The sequence below is a fragment of the Haliotis rufescens genome, unplaced genomic scaffold (assembly GCF_023055435.1).
Source record: "Haliotis rufescens isolate VD_foot unplaced genomic scaffold, xgHalRufe1.0.p SCAF_32, whole genome shotgun sequence".
NCBI lineage: Eukaryota > Metazoa > Mollusca > Gastropoda > Lepetellida > Haliotidae > Haliotis > Haliotis rufescens.
The window spans coordinates 2,908,130-2,927,034 of record NW_025964024.1 but is presented as its reverse complement, the minus strand read 5'-3'; the positions used below and the strand labels follow the sequence as shown (position 1 = coordinate 2,927,034).

The window sequence follows — 18,905 nt, the reverse complement described above, 5'->3', positions numbered from 1 at the left end:
CACTATACCCATGCTAGTGTGTTTCGACGAGGAGGTAAATGTCTGAGACCTGCATCACTTCGGGATTTCCTCCCACATTAAGCTGACACGCCATGATATAAATGGAATAATGTCAAAAGCAGCGTTAAACCCAACTCACTCACAAATATTTCTTGTTTTAAAGACTAGGCAAGATAACCTTATTTCACTAGACGTCAAAGTTTGTAGCCAGTCCATCATGAAGGAGACAAAAAAGTTTACTATTTTCTGTCAGTTTTACATTTTCTGTCAGTTTTATTCAGTTAAAATTTGTAGCAAAATTTAAGTAATGAGAACTGGTTCAGAATTCTAGCCCTCAAATGCTACTAGGCAATGAAGATTACCATCAGTGGATTTTAACTTGTCCACAACACAAGTTAGTAGTCACAGGCCAGCATACTAGCCTACATTGTCATCCGACCAAACAATTTCAAATTTCTCTTGTCTTCATGACTGTTGCTATGGGTTACATCTCATGCCACACTAAAACTGTCAGTGAATGTTGCTTTAAAGTCAACAAAAAATAAGAAAAGCATGGTCTACTACATGCAGAAATGAGCATGACCCAAATAAAATATGAAGTCCCTTGTGTCCTGTTATCATTACAAATGCAGCCATATGTAAGAAAGTCTGGGATCACATGGTTACCATGGTAACATTTCCACTGCTTATAAGCTGGGTAACATCGGCAAAGAGGCTGTCACAGCCAGAGCCCTTGGTGTCGAGGGTGCCACGTTTGAGGATGACTGCGACTGTCTGAAGGATCTGCTCTCTCACATAGCTCTGAAGGCTGAAAGAAAACATTCAAATACCATAAGTTACACTCAAATACCACAACATTCAATTACTATAACACTCAAATACCACTCAAATAATGTAACATTCAAATATCATGACATTCAAATATCATGACATTCAAATATCATGACACTCAAATACCATGACACTCAAATACCATGACACTCAAATATCATGACACACAAATACCCTAACACTCAAATACCCTAACAATGAAATACCCTAACACTCAAATACCCTAACAATGAAATACCCTAACACTCAAATACCCTAACGCACGAATACCATCACACAAAAAAACATAACACACAAATACCATGACACTCAAATACCCTAACACACAAATACCACAACATTTAAATACCATGACACACAAATACCATAACATTCAAATACCATAACACTCAAATACCATAACACACAAATACACAAATACCATCACACAAAAAATACATAACACACAGATACCACAACACTCAATCTCCTACTTCACATTAAATTAATTACAAATTCTTGTGTAGCCTCGAATGGATAACAAGTGAAGAATGACTTGTCATTTTTCACAGTGAAAAGTAACCCTTAATTTACTGATACAATCTAAACCATTCCACAGTTCAACATCATCTTCTAACCTTTGTCCTGTATACAGTCTACTAAGATGCATCGTCCTGAGGCAAGAGCATCTACTGGCCTTTCTTTTATCAAAGCCTTGTTTCCACCCTTGCCACATCAAGTCCACTTTCCTGTACTAAACACAATTGGACTATGGCACGCAAAACAAAAGGCTAGTGGATGCTCTTGCTTCCGGAAGATGACTAAACTGTAGACCAGATTATTTGCCCATTCATTATCAAAATTCAATCACACAGCTCTATAGACCTATGTCAAAATTGACTTTTAAATATGTCTATCACCTGAGTTTGTTTTGGTGTTAATATACCTATCATTTTAAATATTTAAGAACAGAATTCAACTTTTTTCTGCATTTATGAAAGTATAAATGAAAAAACCTGTGTGCCCCCTACGCAAAATTTGGCAAAATACTTCGATAAATGCAAAAGAACACGAATAACTTCATAGACTGCATATTTTATCACAATATTATTAACACAAAAAACTGTAGACAATGATACAAAATCAGTGGGACATGGTTCAGCGCATAAATGCATCCCAAGCTCAGCCAATATTTTCAGCCAATCAAGAAACAGTATTACGCTGTTGAGTATGACCTAATCAGTTTTGGGGTTTAAGGGCACACAAACGCAAAAATAATTATGTGGGTAGCAAAAAAATGCAATGGAATCACTTAAAATTCATAATTACCATGATTACTAAATAAATGAAATAAACCTGTTACATATTTTCTGAGAAACATTGCAAATAGAAAACAGTTTACAGGAGTTCACTTCCCTCCTTTCTCTCCAACCATATACCTGATATTCTTTGTAATGTATCCAAGCAGGAAAGAACGGAGTGATTCCACATCCTCAGATGACAACAATGTCCATTCTCTCACAATCCCCTCCTTGATGGTAGTGGCCGACTGGAACAGCACATAGTCACTCTTGCTGGTCTCTGCAGGCAGAACATCCCATGGTTGGAATTGAAGTGGAAGTGGTAATGTGAGAGGTTTCATATCGTGCTCAAGATTACTGCACTTATATAGTGACGTGAGTGTATGCGTGCGTCATCAGCTCTACTGTCAGCAGCTCTACTGCCAGGTGTCATCAGCTCTACTGTCAGGTGTCATCAGCTTGTCAGCAGCTCTACTGTCAGGTGTCAGCAGCTCTACTGTCAGGTGTCATCAGCTCTACTGTCAGGTGTCATCAGCTCTACTGTCAGGTGTCAGCAGCTCTACTGTCAGCAGCTCTACTGTCAGGTGTCATCAGCTCTACTGTCAGGTGTCATCAGCTCTACTGTCAGCAACTCTACTGTCAGGTGTCATCAGCTCTACTGTCAGGTGTCATCAGCTCTACTGTCAGGTGTCATCAGCTCTACTGTCAGGTGTCATCAGCTCTACTGTCAGCAACTCTACTGACAGGTGTCATCAGCTCTACTGTCAGGTGTCATCAGCTCTACTGTCAGCTGTCATCAGCTCTTCTGTCAGCAACCCCACTGTCAGGTGTCATCAGCTCTACTGTCAGGTGTCATCAGCTCTACTGTCAGCAACTCTACTGTCAGCTGTCATCTGCTCTACTGTCAGCTGTAATCAGCTCTACTGTCAGGTGTCATTAGCTCTACTGTCAGCAACTCTTCTGTCAGCTGTCATCTGCTCTACTGTCAGGTGTCATAAGCTCTACTGTCAGCTGTCATCAGCTCTACTGTCAGCTGTCATCAGCTCTTCTGTCAGCAACCCCACTGTCAGGTGTCATCAGCTCTACTGTCAGGTGTCATCAGCTCTACTGTCAGCAACTCTACTGTCAGCTGTCATCTGCTCTACTGTCAGCTGTAATCAGCTCTACTGTCAGGTGTCATCAGCTCTACTGTCAGCAACTCTTCTGTCAGCTGTCATCTGCTCTACTGTCAGGTGTCTTCAGCTCTACTGTCAGCAACTCTACTGTCAGCTGTCATCTGCTCTTCTGTCAGCTGTCATCTTCTCTACTGTCAGGTGTCATCAGCTCTACTGTCAGCAACTCTTCTGTCAGCTGTCATCTGCTCTACTGTCAGGTGTCATCAGCTCTACTGTCAGCAACTCTACTGTCAGCTGTCATCTGCTCTACTGTCAGGTGTCATCAGCTCTACTGTCAGCAACTCTACTGTCAGCTGTAATCAGCTCTACTATCAGGTGTCATCAGCTCTACTGTCAGCAACTCTTCTGTCAGCTGTCATCTGCTCTACTGTCAGGTGTCATCAGCTCTACTGTCAGGTGTGATCAGCTCTACTGTCAGCAACTCTACTGTCAGCTGTCATCTGCTCTACCGTCAGGTGTCATCAGCTCTACTGTCAGGTGTCATCAGCTCTACTGTCAGCAGCTCTACTGTCAGGTGTCATCTACTCTACTGTCAGGTGTCATCAGCTCTACTGTCAGCAACTCTACTGTCAGCTGTCATCTGCTCTACCGTCAGGTGTCATCAGCTCTACTGTCAGCTGTCATCTGCTCTACAGTCAGGTGTCATCAGCTCTACTGTCATCAGCTCTACTGTCAGCAACTCTACTGTCAGCTGTCATCTGCTCTACTGTCAGGTGTCATCAGCTCTACTGTCAGCAACTCTACTGTCAGCTGTAATCAGCTCTACTGTCAGGTGTCATCAGCTCTACTGTCAGCAACTCTTCTGTCAGCTGTCATCTGCTCTACTGTCAGGTGTCATCAGCTCTACTGTCAGGTGTCATCAGCTCTACTGTCAGCAACTCTACTGTCAGCTGTCATCTGCTCTACCGTCAGGTGTCATCAGCTCTACTGTCAGATCCAGCATGTCTCCCAACTCTATCGGTATCCCCTTTCAGACCAAACACCCCTTCATGATCCTTAGGGATGTGCACCACTTGTCAATCAAACACCCCTTACTGATCCTTTGGAATAGGCACCCCTTTACGATCCTTGGCGTTAATTGTCAGGTAGTGTATGGGTTAGCTATCACTTTTATTGACTTAATCCACTGTGAGTGAGGAAATCTGTACAATTTGTATCAAGTTTCGGAGAAATGGTAAACAATCGGGTGCTGATCACTTGGCAAACAAACAATTATTATCTGTGATAGCACCAGTTTTCCTGTGTTGAAGTGTCTGCTAATTAGATGAACTCTTTCGCCTAGCTTAGCTTCAAGCCGGTAATGTGATTTTGATCCTCGATCCAGCTTAACCTTTGAAACAAACATCTCATATTAAACATCCAATTTATTATTACTGCTTGTGATTATCAATTTATCATGATCATATGAAATTCTAGTGTCGGTTATCAGCTCACCTAGAATGTATCTACAAATGCTGTACGGTAGTTTCCGTTTGCGGAAATCCAAGATGACTCTCTCAGCAGCTTGTCTCTGGTCTGGAGTCACGATGTTAGGAGCAGCCTGTGAACACAGACACAGACACAGTGGAGTCACCGACATTTTCAAACGTGTCAAATTATGAACATGGGTGTAATATGTGAAAATAAAGGACATAAACAAAATGGAAATTTTATTTTAAATTGTATTTTGTATATTCATATCTTTATCCTATATCAAACTATGCATCTCTGATTTCTTCTTTGGTCCCATGTGGAAACGTGCTTGAACAGAGTTTCCAGCTGCTAAAAAACAATTCACCCAAACTCATCCAAGCATCACCATGGTCACTACCCAAAACAAATATGTCACGCTCTGTACTACCGTGCCTACAGTGTTCCCATTTACCAGTAATTACCAGTTTTTTACCAATAAAATTATTCATGTGACTGGCAAATAGAGTACCTTATAAATCTGTGATATTCCTATAAGTATATTTTTCGAATGAAGTCAGGTTGTCTGTTACCATCAGGGTTTCCCCTTGTCTATTTTTAGAACAAGGAAATAACATTTCGCTTTCCTTCGAGGTTAAAAATATATTTGTAGTGACTTCGTCTTGAAATATTAAAATAAAAGGAGATTATTGTGCCTGAACTTTGAGTGAATGATGTGCAGATCTAACTAAGTCACTTCAGCATGTTCCGAGATGAAATGAACGGGATGTTGAAAGAATAAAAAACAGGGAATTTTCATACGGTTTTTTTTATGTTTAAAGTTGGTACTGACAAAAATTTGTGTAATTTGTGTGTAAGGGGGGGGGCAGACAGGTAATTTTTAGAGTTACCAGTCCACTAAGACTGGCAGTTCCTAAAGCCAGTGGGAACACTGGTGTAGCGACCTACATGACCTAATCAGGTGATTAACCCTGCCACATCATTCATCTTATGTCAGAGCTAACGGGGCGGAGTTATTGTGATGCGGAAATGGTTGGGAGGGCATATAATGTGTGAGATAGGATAAGTATATAAATATACAACTTGCAATAAAATTTCCACATTTTTAAACTTATCCTCTCTCACACTATGCATTTACAGTTGGATGGTTGGGTGCAGATACCCTAGCCTGTAATAGACTACAACCATGAGACGTACACGAGGAAGCTGGTGCTAAACAGTGAATTTAATCAAATATTTATAACACTGCCTAGCATCTTAAAGACAATAACTCGGGAGCAGGAAAACACACCAAAGCTGGTGAAACGATCATAATACATTATTTGGACGCAACAGCATGAAATCGGGTACCATATTAGACGTAATAAGCACCCAGGGCGCTCTCAAAATTAGAAATAGGGGGCTCTTATTAGAATGTTACTTTGGTGAAAAATACAGAGTTGAAAGATAAATTTTGTGTTTTATGCTGACAGCCTGAAATGTTTCTGTACGACAGATATATTTTTCCAGAATTAAATGCCCATAATTAAGGGTGCATATAACACACGAGTGTGTATTATACGCGAATAAATGTGTACATTGATCAATCGGAAGTAGTGCGAATTGGGATTGTTCACTAGCCAATATCTTAGCAAATGTCGCCGTGGGCGCTTATTAGAGCGGGGCGCTTATTACGTCGAATACGGTATATCATGCGGAACCTGTTTTCACGTATGAATTGTTACCATGGTTACATGAATGACTGTCACTTTCAATAGTCCTGGAAGGGTCTCCAGTCAATCGACTCTACAAGACCCATGGATGATATAGTACAACTGCTCGGCATCTCTTCTAACGCTTTGTCAAAGCTATCAATCATGCCCAAGAGATGAAATACACAAAGCAGAGGGAGCAGGATAAAGGGTTGTGACACCGTCGAAACGGTCGTGCCATACTGCGACTAATGTTGAAGATCTTAGTCTCTCCAGATGAGTGAATCTACCCTCCAATTGGGTAAATACCAGTGTTGTTTTTTTAACAAACAGTTTTACTGAATGTTTTGATAGTTCAGGGATGAATTAGTGTCTTAGTTTACAATGAATCAGACTCATAAGAAGTTGGTGTAAAAACAGCCAGATTGGCCACCAACACTGTGTACATGACGCACCTGACTGAATTTAAATGTACCTGGATAGCTGTAAACAAACTTTAATGTCCTCTAAATACAATGCATGCTCATAAGGAAGGTGAATTTGAGTTCTGGTGGTTTTTTATGCACATACTTGTTTAACATTGTTTTATGAGATAACATGACCCCAGCGAGGTCATCACCATGATCACCATCACACATCACAAAGTTGTTTTTTATATTATTAACTTTTCAAACTATGATTTCGAAATACAGATTAGCGATCAACAAACAAAACTCACATTCATAAAGAAAATTCTAATTGTCACATACAGTAAACTACGGTTATAACGAACACGCTTATAACGAACTGACGGATATAACGAACTTACTTTTTGGTCCCGACTGTTTGCTGTAGTTATGCTGTATATATGCTTATAACGAACTACGGTTATAACGAACTAAAATTAGTAGTCCCTTTGAGTTCGTTATAACCGTACTTTACTGTATATCGACCTACAAATTCTTTGAAAAGAAGTTGTGCCTTGATTCCAAGTACATGTATGATCTACCAAGCACTTGGATGTCTGATGACAATAGGTCATGTAAATATTACTTTGTGCTCAGGAATCCCTGTAGCAGTGTCTCTAATGAATGTTTTTTGTTGTTTTGTTTTTTTACAGTCAACTGTGCCAACTCTTGCATATGACACATGTAACACATTGTGGCTTTGGTTTTACATACTCAGCATGAAAAAGGAGCCTTGTCCTTTTTGCATCCGTGATGAAATGAAATTGTTTTTCATCTTTGGTGAAAATATTTCCTTTTTCAACATGTTCAGTACAGTAAACCTTTCCTTGGACATGATTGTGCTGATTTACAATCTGCATTTCATGTCTCAATCATAATCATATGACACCGCTTATATAAGCTCCCCACACCAAAGATAAAAGTACACTTGTAAATTTACATAATTAGGTGACTGAAGTACAAATACATGCATGAACTTGATAATGCATTTTAAAGTCTATTTCCATATCATTTGAATCATAACTTGACTGTCATCATATACAGGCAAGTGGAAAAAATATGAATTTGCATAATAATTGGGCAGTGCAAAGTTTGATCCTGTCGAATATCGGTGATCTTATTAAGCTTCATAGTTTACTAAGAAGTATCATTGTGAGATTATAACATACAGACTAAAGGAATGTGAAGAAAATCCATCAATATGATCAAAGGATTGATGGAGCTAGTGTGTTGATGCAGACATTACCCTAATACTTATTACGAGCCATTTGGAAAAGCAAGTATGGATCGAAGGATCCAGCTTTGTCTAAGGGTATTACAGTAAGCATGATATTGATATCAACTGTCGTTACTACTATGACTATCCGCTATGATTCAGCAACGACACAACACTCATGACAGTGCATGGTTCTCTCTCACTCTTCTAGTTACAATGTACAACTGCAGCTGGATTCAAGAAATTATATATTTCCCACATTACACTGAAAACATTAAAATCACAGAAAAAAACATAGCTTGAATCCAAAAATCAACTTTTGTTTACTTTTAAAGGTTGTTGAAAACGGGCATGGTAGTCAATCAGTCGGGTATAAATATATTGTGGAAAACAAATGAAATGTAAGGAATAAACATTTAACTTAATTAAAACGCACCGAGCATACAAAAGGGTGCACTTGAGGCAATCATTTACCTGTGTGTGTCAGTAAACTGATTTCAATGACAACAGGTGCGACCAAACACGTTTGTCACAAGACAAGATTGCTTTGAAAATAGACCGAGTGCTTGTTTAACGTAGACATATTACAAGAGTATAATGATTACCAGAGAGTATTTAGTTTTCTCGACTTATAACTGAAGTCTCAGACTCACCAACACAACTTGTGAGGCCTGTTCTAATTCATGCATCACATGGTCCGCCATCACTGTTTCTTCGTTACTCCGCCATTCAACCGGAAGTGTGAGGTATTAACCGAACTCCATACAGCGTGCTGGCATCAATAATACGGTAAAAAAATGGATGCGCTTGCTCTTTGCTAAATCCCGAGTTTCTGTTAAAAGGTGAAAGATAGTTTGCATTTTATTTTACTACACAAATATATTCCCAAACATCACAGAAATTATATATGAAGAAATAATTCATTCATGAAAACATCCATCTGAGACAAATAACACCCACCACACACCGTTATGAGTGTAGTTAAATGATGATACAAAGTCTCTCTTTTTTTTCAGTTTACTGATCATAATGTCTAGACACATGTTATCGTCGTGTAATACTCCGTGCACAAACTCCAATGTTTGGACAGCGGAGAGCATGTAGACAAGTAACAAAGAAGGACGAAAACAAATTTTAATTGTTGTCATAATTATTCGTATTATTAACACCCTAAAGATATAGACAACAAATCATATACAAGTTCTCATTCATGTAATTTCCTAACCCTGATAGCTCATGTATAATATCATAGTTTACCCATAGACATGTAAAACGTATGGTACCAATAATATTAAAATGAAAACAAATCACTGACAATGTTGTGAATCTATATGACACAATCGTGATTTTTGAAAGGACACTTAAAGTAAGCAGACACGACATGCATATTACAGTGGTCGCATTTACCATCAAAATACACTGTAAAATATGTGTTTAGATCCTAAACACAAACCTACCCCCATCCAACCCCGATATTACTTGAAAGTAATTAACGAAAAAACATATGCATGTATGTCTGTGGGTGGGTGTGCGAGCGCGTGTGTGTGTCAGACAGACAGACAGACAGACAGACAGATAGATAGATAGATAGATAGATAGATAGATAGATAGAAAGATAGATATGTTCAATTAAATTTATGTGATTTAAGGGGGTGGAGGTCTCTATGTGCAACATTTGTATGGGTCTATCGATATTTGTGTGTACAGTAAAGTACGGTTATAACCAACTCAATGGGACTACTAATTTTAGTTCGTTATAACCGTAGTTCGCTATAACCATATATACAGCATAACTACAGCAAATAGTCGGGACCAAAAAAGTGAGTTCGTTATATCCGTCAGTTCGTTATAAGCGTGTTCGTTATAACCGTAGTTTACTGTATATTAGTATATGTTTGTATGCAATGTACATGTATGTGTATGTGTATTGTAGAAGTTAACTATGTTACACGTTACTTGTGTGGGTGTGTTAACATGTAATGGTATTTAATTCATGTCTTTTGACAATATAAGTATTTTCCTTGACATTGGTCCAGTTCTGTTTTTAGGAACAAACGATGTTGGTTGGTAACGTTTCTTTTGTTCGTCAGTTTAGGTTATTGCAATAAACTATTTTTATTTATATATATGTTTATGTTGTATTGGGTTTTTTTCCAAGTAAGGGTAAATCATGCTTAATGGTCAATACACATCACAGTCAACAACTGTTTCTATCATGTCACAGTGGGACAAGGACAAGTGGAGAAAATAACAATGTCCAGGGATACAACACAGTGACTTGCATGATGTGGCCTCTTGACATGGAAGATTTGAAATGATTGTTAATAAATAAGGGTTACGGACATATTGTCTTTCGTGGTGATGTCTCTCTGTCAAAGATCAAGGCTTTGCTCACGAAATACTCTGTATTGATGAGGATGGCCATATTGCGGTCGAGCCTTTTTATTGAGGCGGAGTTCTGTTTATCGAGCAGATGGAGGCTGAGTTTTTTATTTACACAATTATGAGCTGGGTTTTTTTATGAATCCACTACCCCCACTAGAAATCTAAGTTCCGCCCCTAAGATGAAAACTGAAAGAAAACTAGGTTCACTGGAAACCAGGGCAAAAGTTGTTAAAGCTATATCCTTTATGTTGATCTCATGTGTTTCCTCCATATGTGGATGATGGGTTCGAATCCCAGATTCGCCCTGAGAACCAACCCGTGCCAGTGGGTTTCACCAGAGTGGGATGCGTTCAGGACCAGCATCACATTGGGCTCTCCTCCCACATCACGCTGACACGCCCTGATACAACTGGAATACCATTCAAAGCGGCGTTAAACCCAACTCACTCACTCACTCACTCAGGTTTCAGTGTAATGTTTTACTTACGGCCTGTATGAGAAAATACAGAATGCATGTACTACACCCTTAAGTGTGGCCACACACTCAGCCAAACATATCACTAGGTTTAGTGGGTTCAGTGTGTGAAGCCCCGTATTGGTGTCTTTGTTTGTTTTGTTTTGTTTGTTTGTTGTTTAACGCCGCACTCAGCAATATTCCAGCTATATGAGGGCGGTCTGTAAATGATCCTGTCTGGACCAGACAATCCAGTGATTGACATCATGAGCATCGATCCACGCAATTGGGATACGATGACATGCATCAACCAAGTAAGCGATTTCGTTAGTCGCCTCTTACGACAAGCATAGTCACCAATAATGGCAAACATGGTTGCTGAAGACCTATTCTACCCCGGTTCTTCGCGGGTCTTATTGGTGTCTATCGCGACATGACGGGAGTGTTGTTATATGAGGCGTAAAAACCATGATCACTCACTCACCCTCTTCAGTAATTTACCAAGCACACATGTGTTTTGTAATTGATTGAAAGAAAACTACAATACATAATCAATTATCCAAGATCAATGGGCGAGTGGCTTCCTTTCAGCCTCGTGGGTCGGTGGGGTAGCCTAGTGGTTAAAGCGTTCGCTCGTCACACCGAAGACCCGGGTTCGATTCCCCACATGGCCACAATGTATGAAGCCCATTTCTGGTTTTCCCCGCCGTGATGTTGATGGAATATTGCTAAAATCGGCGTAAAGCCATACTCACTCACTAACTCACTTTCAGCCTGGTGTGATTCCGGTGATGAATGGCCCAGGCAGTACCCTGTACTTTAGTGCCTTTGATTGTTGCTGCTGATATTGATATAGCGTTAATATATTATACTACGGCGCAAAACAACATTCACCTACTCGCCCGCTCTCGAATACTTGACTAACACTATTGAAATATCCACGTTTAGGGCCATTGTTGCGACCAAACACATAGGTCCACATAGTTGGACAACAGATTTATCATATACTGGGCTTGTGTTATCGATGCGAGAGACCAATCCGATAAACTTGGTGTCATGATCCGATAAATATGCAAATGAGGTCACCTTGCTGGCACTACTCTCTCGCTACATACATCTATGCGATACCCTCTTTTTCTAAAGGCGATTGTGAGAACTAAGTGTATTCCTTGTGATGAAAGGTTCACCGTCAAGCATATTTTGCTTGACTGTGTGGATTTTCCAATTGCAAGGGTTTCACGTGATCAAACAGTAAATCCGACAGATCTCTTATTCCGTGTGAGCAAGTATCTGATTCTAAGCTACCTGAAAGAAATTGACCTGTATCATAAATTATAAATGTGTATGTGAATTTACTAATTCCTTTTTAAACATTCAATAGAGATTATTGAAGGCTCTGTCCAGGCGGTTAAAGTGCGGTAAAATGATAGTCCCCTTGTGTGACACGTAATTCCTATCACAATCCATGTGTGTTAAGCCAACTCATTGCTGAACAATTTTTAATATTGGCTAGTATTGTGCCCGACCACCAGCAGATAAAGTGATGACGTAAATCCTGCTGGGGTTGCGCGCAGGAAGGTGAGCCCCCGTAAGTTCCCATGATCCCTAGCGAGGTGGCCTAGCTTAGATTGATGCATGGTGGCTTATAGTCGCTGTATTAAACAGTTGTAAATAATGTTGTTATGATAAAAAATGTTTGTTAAATTTGTTTTTAAATATAACTTTGTAATCATGACTCAATTGTAAATACAGTAGAACACGGATATAACGAACTACAAGGGACCAGAGAAATCAGTTCGTTATATCCGTTGTTCGTTATACACGTTTTCACTCGGAAACGTCCGCCATCTTGGATCAACAGCATTAATAATTCTCAATTTCGTGTCTAAACTGATAGCTTTCCTCTTACTATTGCCCGCCATGATAGCATATGCAAGTGATCTGACACTTGGACACAATCTCGTAATTTTTTTATGATTAATGTTTGTTTTACAGACAAGATTACATGTACAGGTAAGATTAACACAATGCAAATTTAACAAGGTTGATCCGTCACCGCTGATTGTATTGATTCGCCACTGATTGCGTACAGCCAATTGTCAGTGACACTTGACACTGAGTGAGATTTCTCAGTTCGCTATACACGTCACTAATTAGTGATAGATGGGCTTGTCGGTGATCAGATATCAGTTCGCTGTATCCCTTAGTTCGCTGTAGAGAGTTCGTTATATACGTAAATGTTATATGATATTATATAGGAGATAAATCGGGGATTTTTTAACATTTCGTTGTATCCGTTTGTTCGCTATATCAAAGTGTTCGCGTCGCGATATGGCTGAAATAATGCCGAAGCGACGTTGAATTTTAACTCACTCACTCACGCAATAAACGATTAACTAACATCCCAATATGCTAAGATGGGTTTTTGCAATGTGTCGGCGCAATTGCTGCGTTTTATTGCAGTTATGCGCAGTTTCTACACTTACTTCGTCAAGTGGAATTACCTTTTAAACATCCATTACTTTAAAAATGATTATATGAAAAAGGATTACCCCTGTGTGTTTCCGTATAAATATGCATTATACTCAAGGAGAGGATAATACATATTCTAAATTGCTAATATATTCTATCTACTACGGCACGGAAACACACGAGGGTAATATCTTTATAATTATATTTTCATGAGATGGGTGATCTGACACTGAAAGAAGCGTCTGTACAATATTAACTGTGTTTACGGTAACTTGGTCTGCGAGGTCGTACAAGTGGCCTAAATTACCGCCACAAAACCGACACTAAATTTACCTTAACATGAAACACTAGCGTCAGATGAACAGGATCCTGTCAATGTTTAATGTCACGAACAGTTTGACACTTTAAAACATGGACTATATACATGTTTTTTTTGTTCTTAAGCCCCCGTTACTTTATTAAAAGCTTTCATAAAAAACTTGGTCTAAGAAAACTTTGACCAAGCCAAAGTTTTGGTGGGAATTATCTTGCCAAGGTGGATGCTACTGACGAAAAATTGTTTGCTGTTGTCATATATATTTTGTGTATTGCCATGTTGAGAAGGCGGCGTCGGGGTAGGCAAAACCATATTTGGTCCCGGGAATGGCTACTGGTTGTTGAAACAAATCAATTAATGTTTCAAACATCTCGTCGGTCCAAAATAGTTGTATCATTTTGACTTGACTATATGTACTTCCGGTTGAAAAGGGGTAAATGTTCCTTGCATTCTGATTGGCTAAATTAAATCAACGTCTTCAAACTTTGATCAAAGTTTGACGAGAAATAGGATCGGTTTCTATTCCATCAAAGTCCGTCAAAAACTTTGTCAAAGTTTTTGACAGGACGTTACACTATCAAAAACTTGGTCAAAAAGAACTTTGACTAAGTTTTTGATAGTGTAACGGGGGCTTATTAAGACGCCGCACTCAGCAATAGAATAGCTATATGAAGGCGGCCTGTCGACCCTGGGCCCCGTTACTCAAAGCGATCTTAGCGCTACGATGATCGTAAATCTATGTTAGAGTTGGTGACTTACGATCACCTTAGTGCTAAGATCGCTTTGGGGAACGGGGCCCAGGGCCAGACAATCCAGTGGTTGCAACGCCCTTCGCCCTAGGGATTCGGTGATACACAATCAGCCAAGTCACCGAGCCTGCTTGAACACCCGATCCATTTTGTGGTCTCTTATGTTTCTGAGGACCTTCAATAACCCGGAATAGTTACTTTATACTCTTAATATTACTCATGAATATTCATGACGAGATTCAAAACGAGGCGGGCTGTGCAAAAATATACCGGAAGTGATTGAGTCGGAATGGACACGCTCTTCGGAAAAACAACCACCGATCTTCGATGTGTTCCACAGCTTACATTTGTCTTGTGGGACGATAATTGAAGAAGTTCAGGGGAAAAGAACCTTGACAAAGGATTTAGGTACTACAGCGAAGGATGTGTACATCGCATTCGTAAATGTCCTCATGTTGCCCAGTCGCTTCTAGTATTTTCGCGAGTACGGGTTCCATATCTCCCAACCCGCATCCCTGTTTAGGTGGTTAGGTAACAACGAGGTGAAGACAGTTCGCTAAAACATTTCAAATCGTTAACTCACTCTCTCACTAACCCAAAATCCCCACAGCGCATGTTTGAAGTATCTAAATGAATAAATGCGATAGGCAGTGTTCATGTTTGAATTCAGTATTTACATGAATAGATATAAAGAGAGACGGTGGAACATTTACACTGACACACAGCGGAAACCAATATATGGCCAAGTGTATGCGTGTCCTGCACAGACCGATTTAACACTGCTTTCCATTTTGAATATGAGTGGCGGAGTGAAAAAAATAAAATCGTTTTTTTTAATGTTGGGTCGTATATGACGTCTGTTATAGAGATGAGAAAAACGAAAATATTCAACATCACATAATCTAATCATGAGCTATTCATGCCAGTCCTCATTAATCTGCAAAGAAAGGCATTGAGTTATACACTTTTTGGGAACCTTTTGGGAACATTTCTATTCCGTTTTATCTGCAACTAATATCAGCAGTTCCCCCCGTCCTCTGTTTTGACGAATGCCACATGCAAATATTCCTGCTCACACTCATAACCAATCTGGTTCCTTGTAAATATCAATTATAGGATGGTAATACACCCTCTGCTCTTCTTCCGCTTTACGCATCTGTGAATGTTATCGGAAACGGACATGTTATTGCAAGCTCTGCCAAATCATTTGCCATTAGGAATGATAGACGCACAACCTCTTTGATGTCTTTGACTGAGACTTAAAAAGCAAATATCTATATATAGAAAATGATATCGAGTTGCCGTAAGAATTAATTCAATTATTTATGTAAAAGTTGAAACGAGATTAAAAGAATGTATACATCAATATGCCAGACTTTGACGGAATCAGATATCCCACATCACAATCTGTATTTGAAAATCTAACATTACGTACATAGATTTGTCTGTGAAAGGTCTGGGGTTGTTCTGAGCGGATCATGAAACGGTTTCAAAAGCGGCTTGCATCAAGATTTCTCCAGTGACGTCGTTGCCAATTTTAATGTCTAGGAATGTTTAGAGACAGTACAGGCAGTGCCGTAGCCAGCCGCGCGCGGGGGGGGGGGGGGGGACTTTTTATAGGGAACAGTTTTGTTTGAATCATGAAAATACAAGTTGGGGACAAGTGATACTTGTACAAATATTTGCCCCCCCCCCCAAAAAAAAAAAGAAAAAAAAGAGAAGAAGTTAACTACGGCCTTGACAGGACACGCGGCATGTTGTCTGACCCGGTTTATCTGATCCGGGTTCGATTATTCACTGTTGGCAGTGATATAGCTTGGAGTATTTCTGACTGCGCTGTCAAACAACATTCACTCACTTGATACTGTTTGTTTGTTTGTTGTTTGACGCCGCACTCAGCAATATTTCAGCTATATGACGGCGGTCTGAAAATAATCGAGTCTGGATCAAACAATCCAGTGATTGACACCATGAGCATCGATCCAGGCAATTGAGATACGATGACATGCATCAACCAAGTCAGCGAGCCTGACCAGCCAAACACGTTAGTCGCCTCTTACGACAAGCATAGTCACATTTTACAGCAAGCATGGGTTGCTGAAGACCTATTCTACCCCGGATCTTCACGGGTCCACTTGATACTAAATCATTACCTGACAGTTAGCAGCGAATGACACTCCAAAGTAAACACATATACTATGACTGTTTATTATACTGAGTTTATTATTACACCAGATCTGAGGAGTCTCCACTGGCTCCCTGGTGGCAGCGCTTCGCGTTCAAGCTTCTTCTTATGGTCTACAAGCGACAGAGCTTCCAGGGCGAGTGAGTGAATGAGTATGGTTTTACGCCGCTTTTAGCAATATTTCAGCAATATACACCAGAAATAGGCCTCACACAGTGTGGAGAATATGGGGAATCGAACCAGGGCCTACGGCGTGGCGAACAAACGCTTTAACCACTAGGCTACAGCACCGCATCGCGCTTACCAGATAGCCGGACCAGTTCTTAAGAACTCCCTTCCATTGTCATTTTGAAACAGTGTTGCATTGCCCACACCCCCACCCCATTTTTTAAAATATGATAAAATGATTTCCTTCGTATACAAATGTATCCAAGATGAATAAACGCGTATTTATTTATGAGAATAGCCAATAATTTTATATATTACCAGGGTTTTTTTCATCGCGTTGATTTTTAAACGACTGGAAGTGCAACGTCCTCAGAGACACACATATGACATCGAGTGAGTGAGTTTGATTTTACGCCGCTTTTAGCAGTATTCCAGCAATATCACGGCGGGGGACACCAGAAATGGGCTTCACACATTGTACCCATGTCGGGAATCGAACCCGGGTTTTCGGCGTGACGAGTGAACGCTTTAACCACTAGGCTACCCGACCGCTCCAATTATGACTTCGAAGATGAAAGTTCACTATATCACCAATGTGTTAATTTCATAACATACTGTTTATTAACGCAGATGAGTGACCCTTTTGAAACCAATACTAATATACCAAGGCATTGTTTGGGAGTTTGATTAAAATTTGGATTTTTACTATATGATACAGCTATGCAAACAATGTGTGCCGTTATCCAACTGCGTAATGTTTCCCAAACTTTTAAGATATAGGTGTGTGAAGATTTAAAACGTCATTTGACGAAGACATTTCAAGTTGAAAACGGTAATTATTTAATGTAGTCATATTAATGTAGATACAAAAAAATATGGTGCCAAGATTAATATTGGCAATCCAGTGATTGACATTATGAGCATCGATCCACGCAATTGGGATACGATGACATGCATCAACCTAGTCTGTGATCCTGACCACCCGATCCCGTTAGTCGCCTTTTATGGCAAGCATGGGTTCCTTAAGACCTGTTCTACCCCGGATCTTCACGGGTCCCCAAAACGGTTAGGATGCACTTTTTACTGACGTTACTTGTTCACATTTGAACAAGTATATTATCTGCCTACATATGTACCAGATAAATCCTTGTATCCAAGTGATGCCCCGTTTCATGGAGATTGTAACTGTGTTTTGGGTTGCAGCATCACAAATCCTGTATGGATTTGAAGACTATTTCACCGAGTTAAAGAGCCATGGCGGACCTTGTCATCAATAAACAGAGGTGAAGTGAAATGGGGTTTAATGTCGCGTCCAAGATTAGTGCGATGTGCATGCACGTGTGTGTGTGTTGCTGCTTGTACTAGTCTGGACTGATGCCGATTTATAGTGCTAGCCAACTGAGATACCATGCCACAGTTTAGCATGAATACCCAACTCAGACACAGTATACGGACTCCGAGCCGGCCAGTCCTTGTTTTAGCCCCTAAATGCCGAGCACCAGACAGGGTAACAACAAGTACCATCTTGAAACGTCTTTGGATATGACGAGGCCGGGGATTGAACCCCGGACCTTCCGCTCTCTGGGTGGACGCTCTACCTATACGCCACGGAGGCGGTCTCAATGAACAGATGTTTCCAAATAACGCAGACCTAGAGGGCGTTTGTGGGGCATGTAAGAGTGGTACTGTACCACTCTTGGAATACATCTTTACAACATCATCCAATGACGCTAAACAGTTTGTTTGTTTGTTGTTTAACGCTGCACTCGGCAATATTCCAGCTATATGACAGAGGTCTAAAAATAATCGAGTCTGGACCAGACAATCAAGTGACTGACATCATGAGCATCGATCCACGCAATTGAGATACGATGACATACATCAAACAAATCAGCGAACCTGACCACCCGATCCCGTTAGTAGTTTCTTACGACAAGCATAGTCGCGTTTTATGGCAAGCATGGGTTGCTGAAGACCTATTCTACCCCGGATCTTCACGAGTCAGATCGGAGTTGTCATCTTGCTTCCTTTAACGTGTCAGAGGCCCGCATACTGTAAACAAAAACATTAGAGGCATCGAGAGTTGTGAGTAACCATGACACAACCAAGTTCCGGGTGGAGAGGCAT

General features: G+C 40.1%; 1 protein-coding gene across 1 annotated transcript in view; it reads right to left on the bottom strand.

The window, feature by feature from the left end:
* LOC124152091 (exportin-4-like) overlaps positions 1-8,771 on the bottom strand; it is a 37,051-nt gene extending 28,280 nt beyond the window's left edge. The window contains exons 1-4 of the mRNA XM_048380721.1: positions 8,703-8,771; positions 4,721-4,826; positions 2,250-2,391; positions 667-808 (exon numbers count right to left, since the gene is read on the bottom strand). Of these exons, the coding sequence (XP_048236678.1) occupies positions 667-808; positions 2,250-2,391; positions 4,721-4,826; positions 8,703-8,753 (441 nt within the window). The 5' untranslated portion in view covers positions 8,754-8,771. The remainder of the gene's footprint in view (positions 1-666; positions 809-2,249; positions 2,392-4,720; positions 4,827-8,702) is intronic.
* Positions 8,772-18,905: the final 10,134 nt, after the last annotated feature.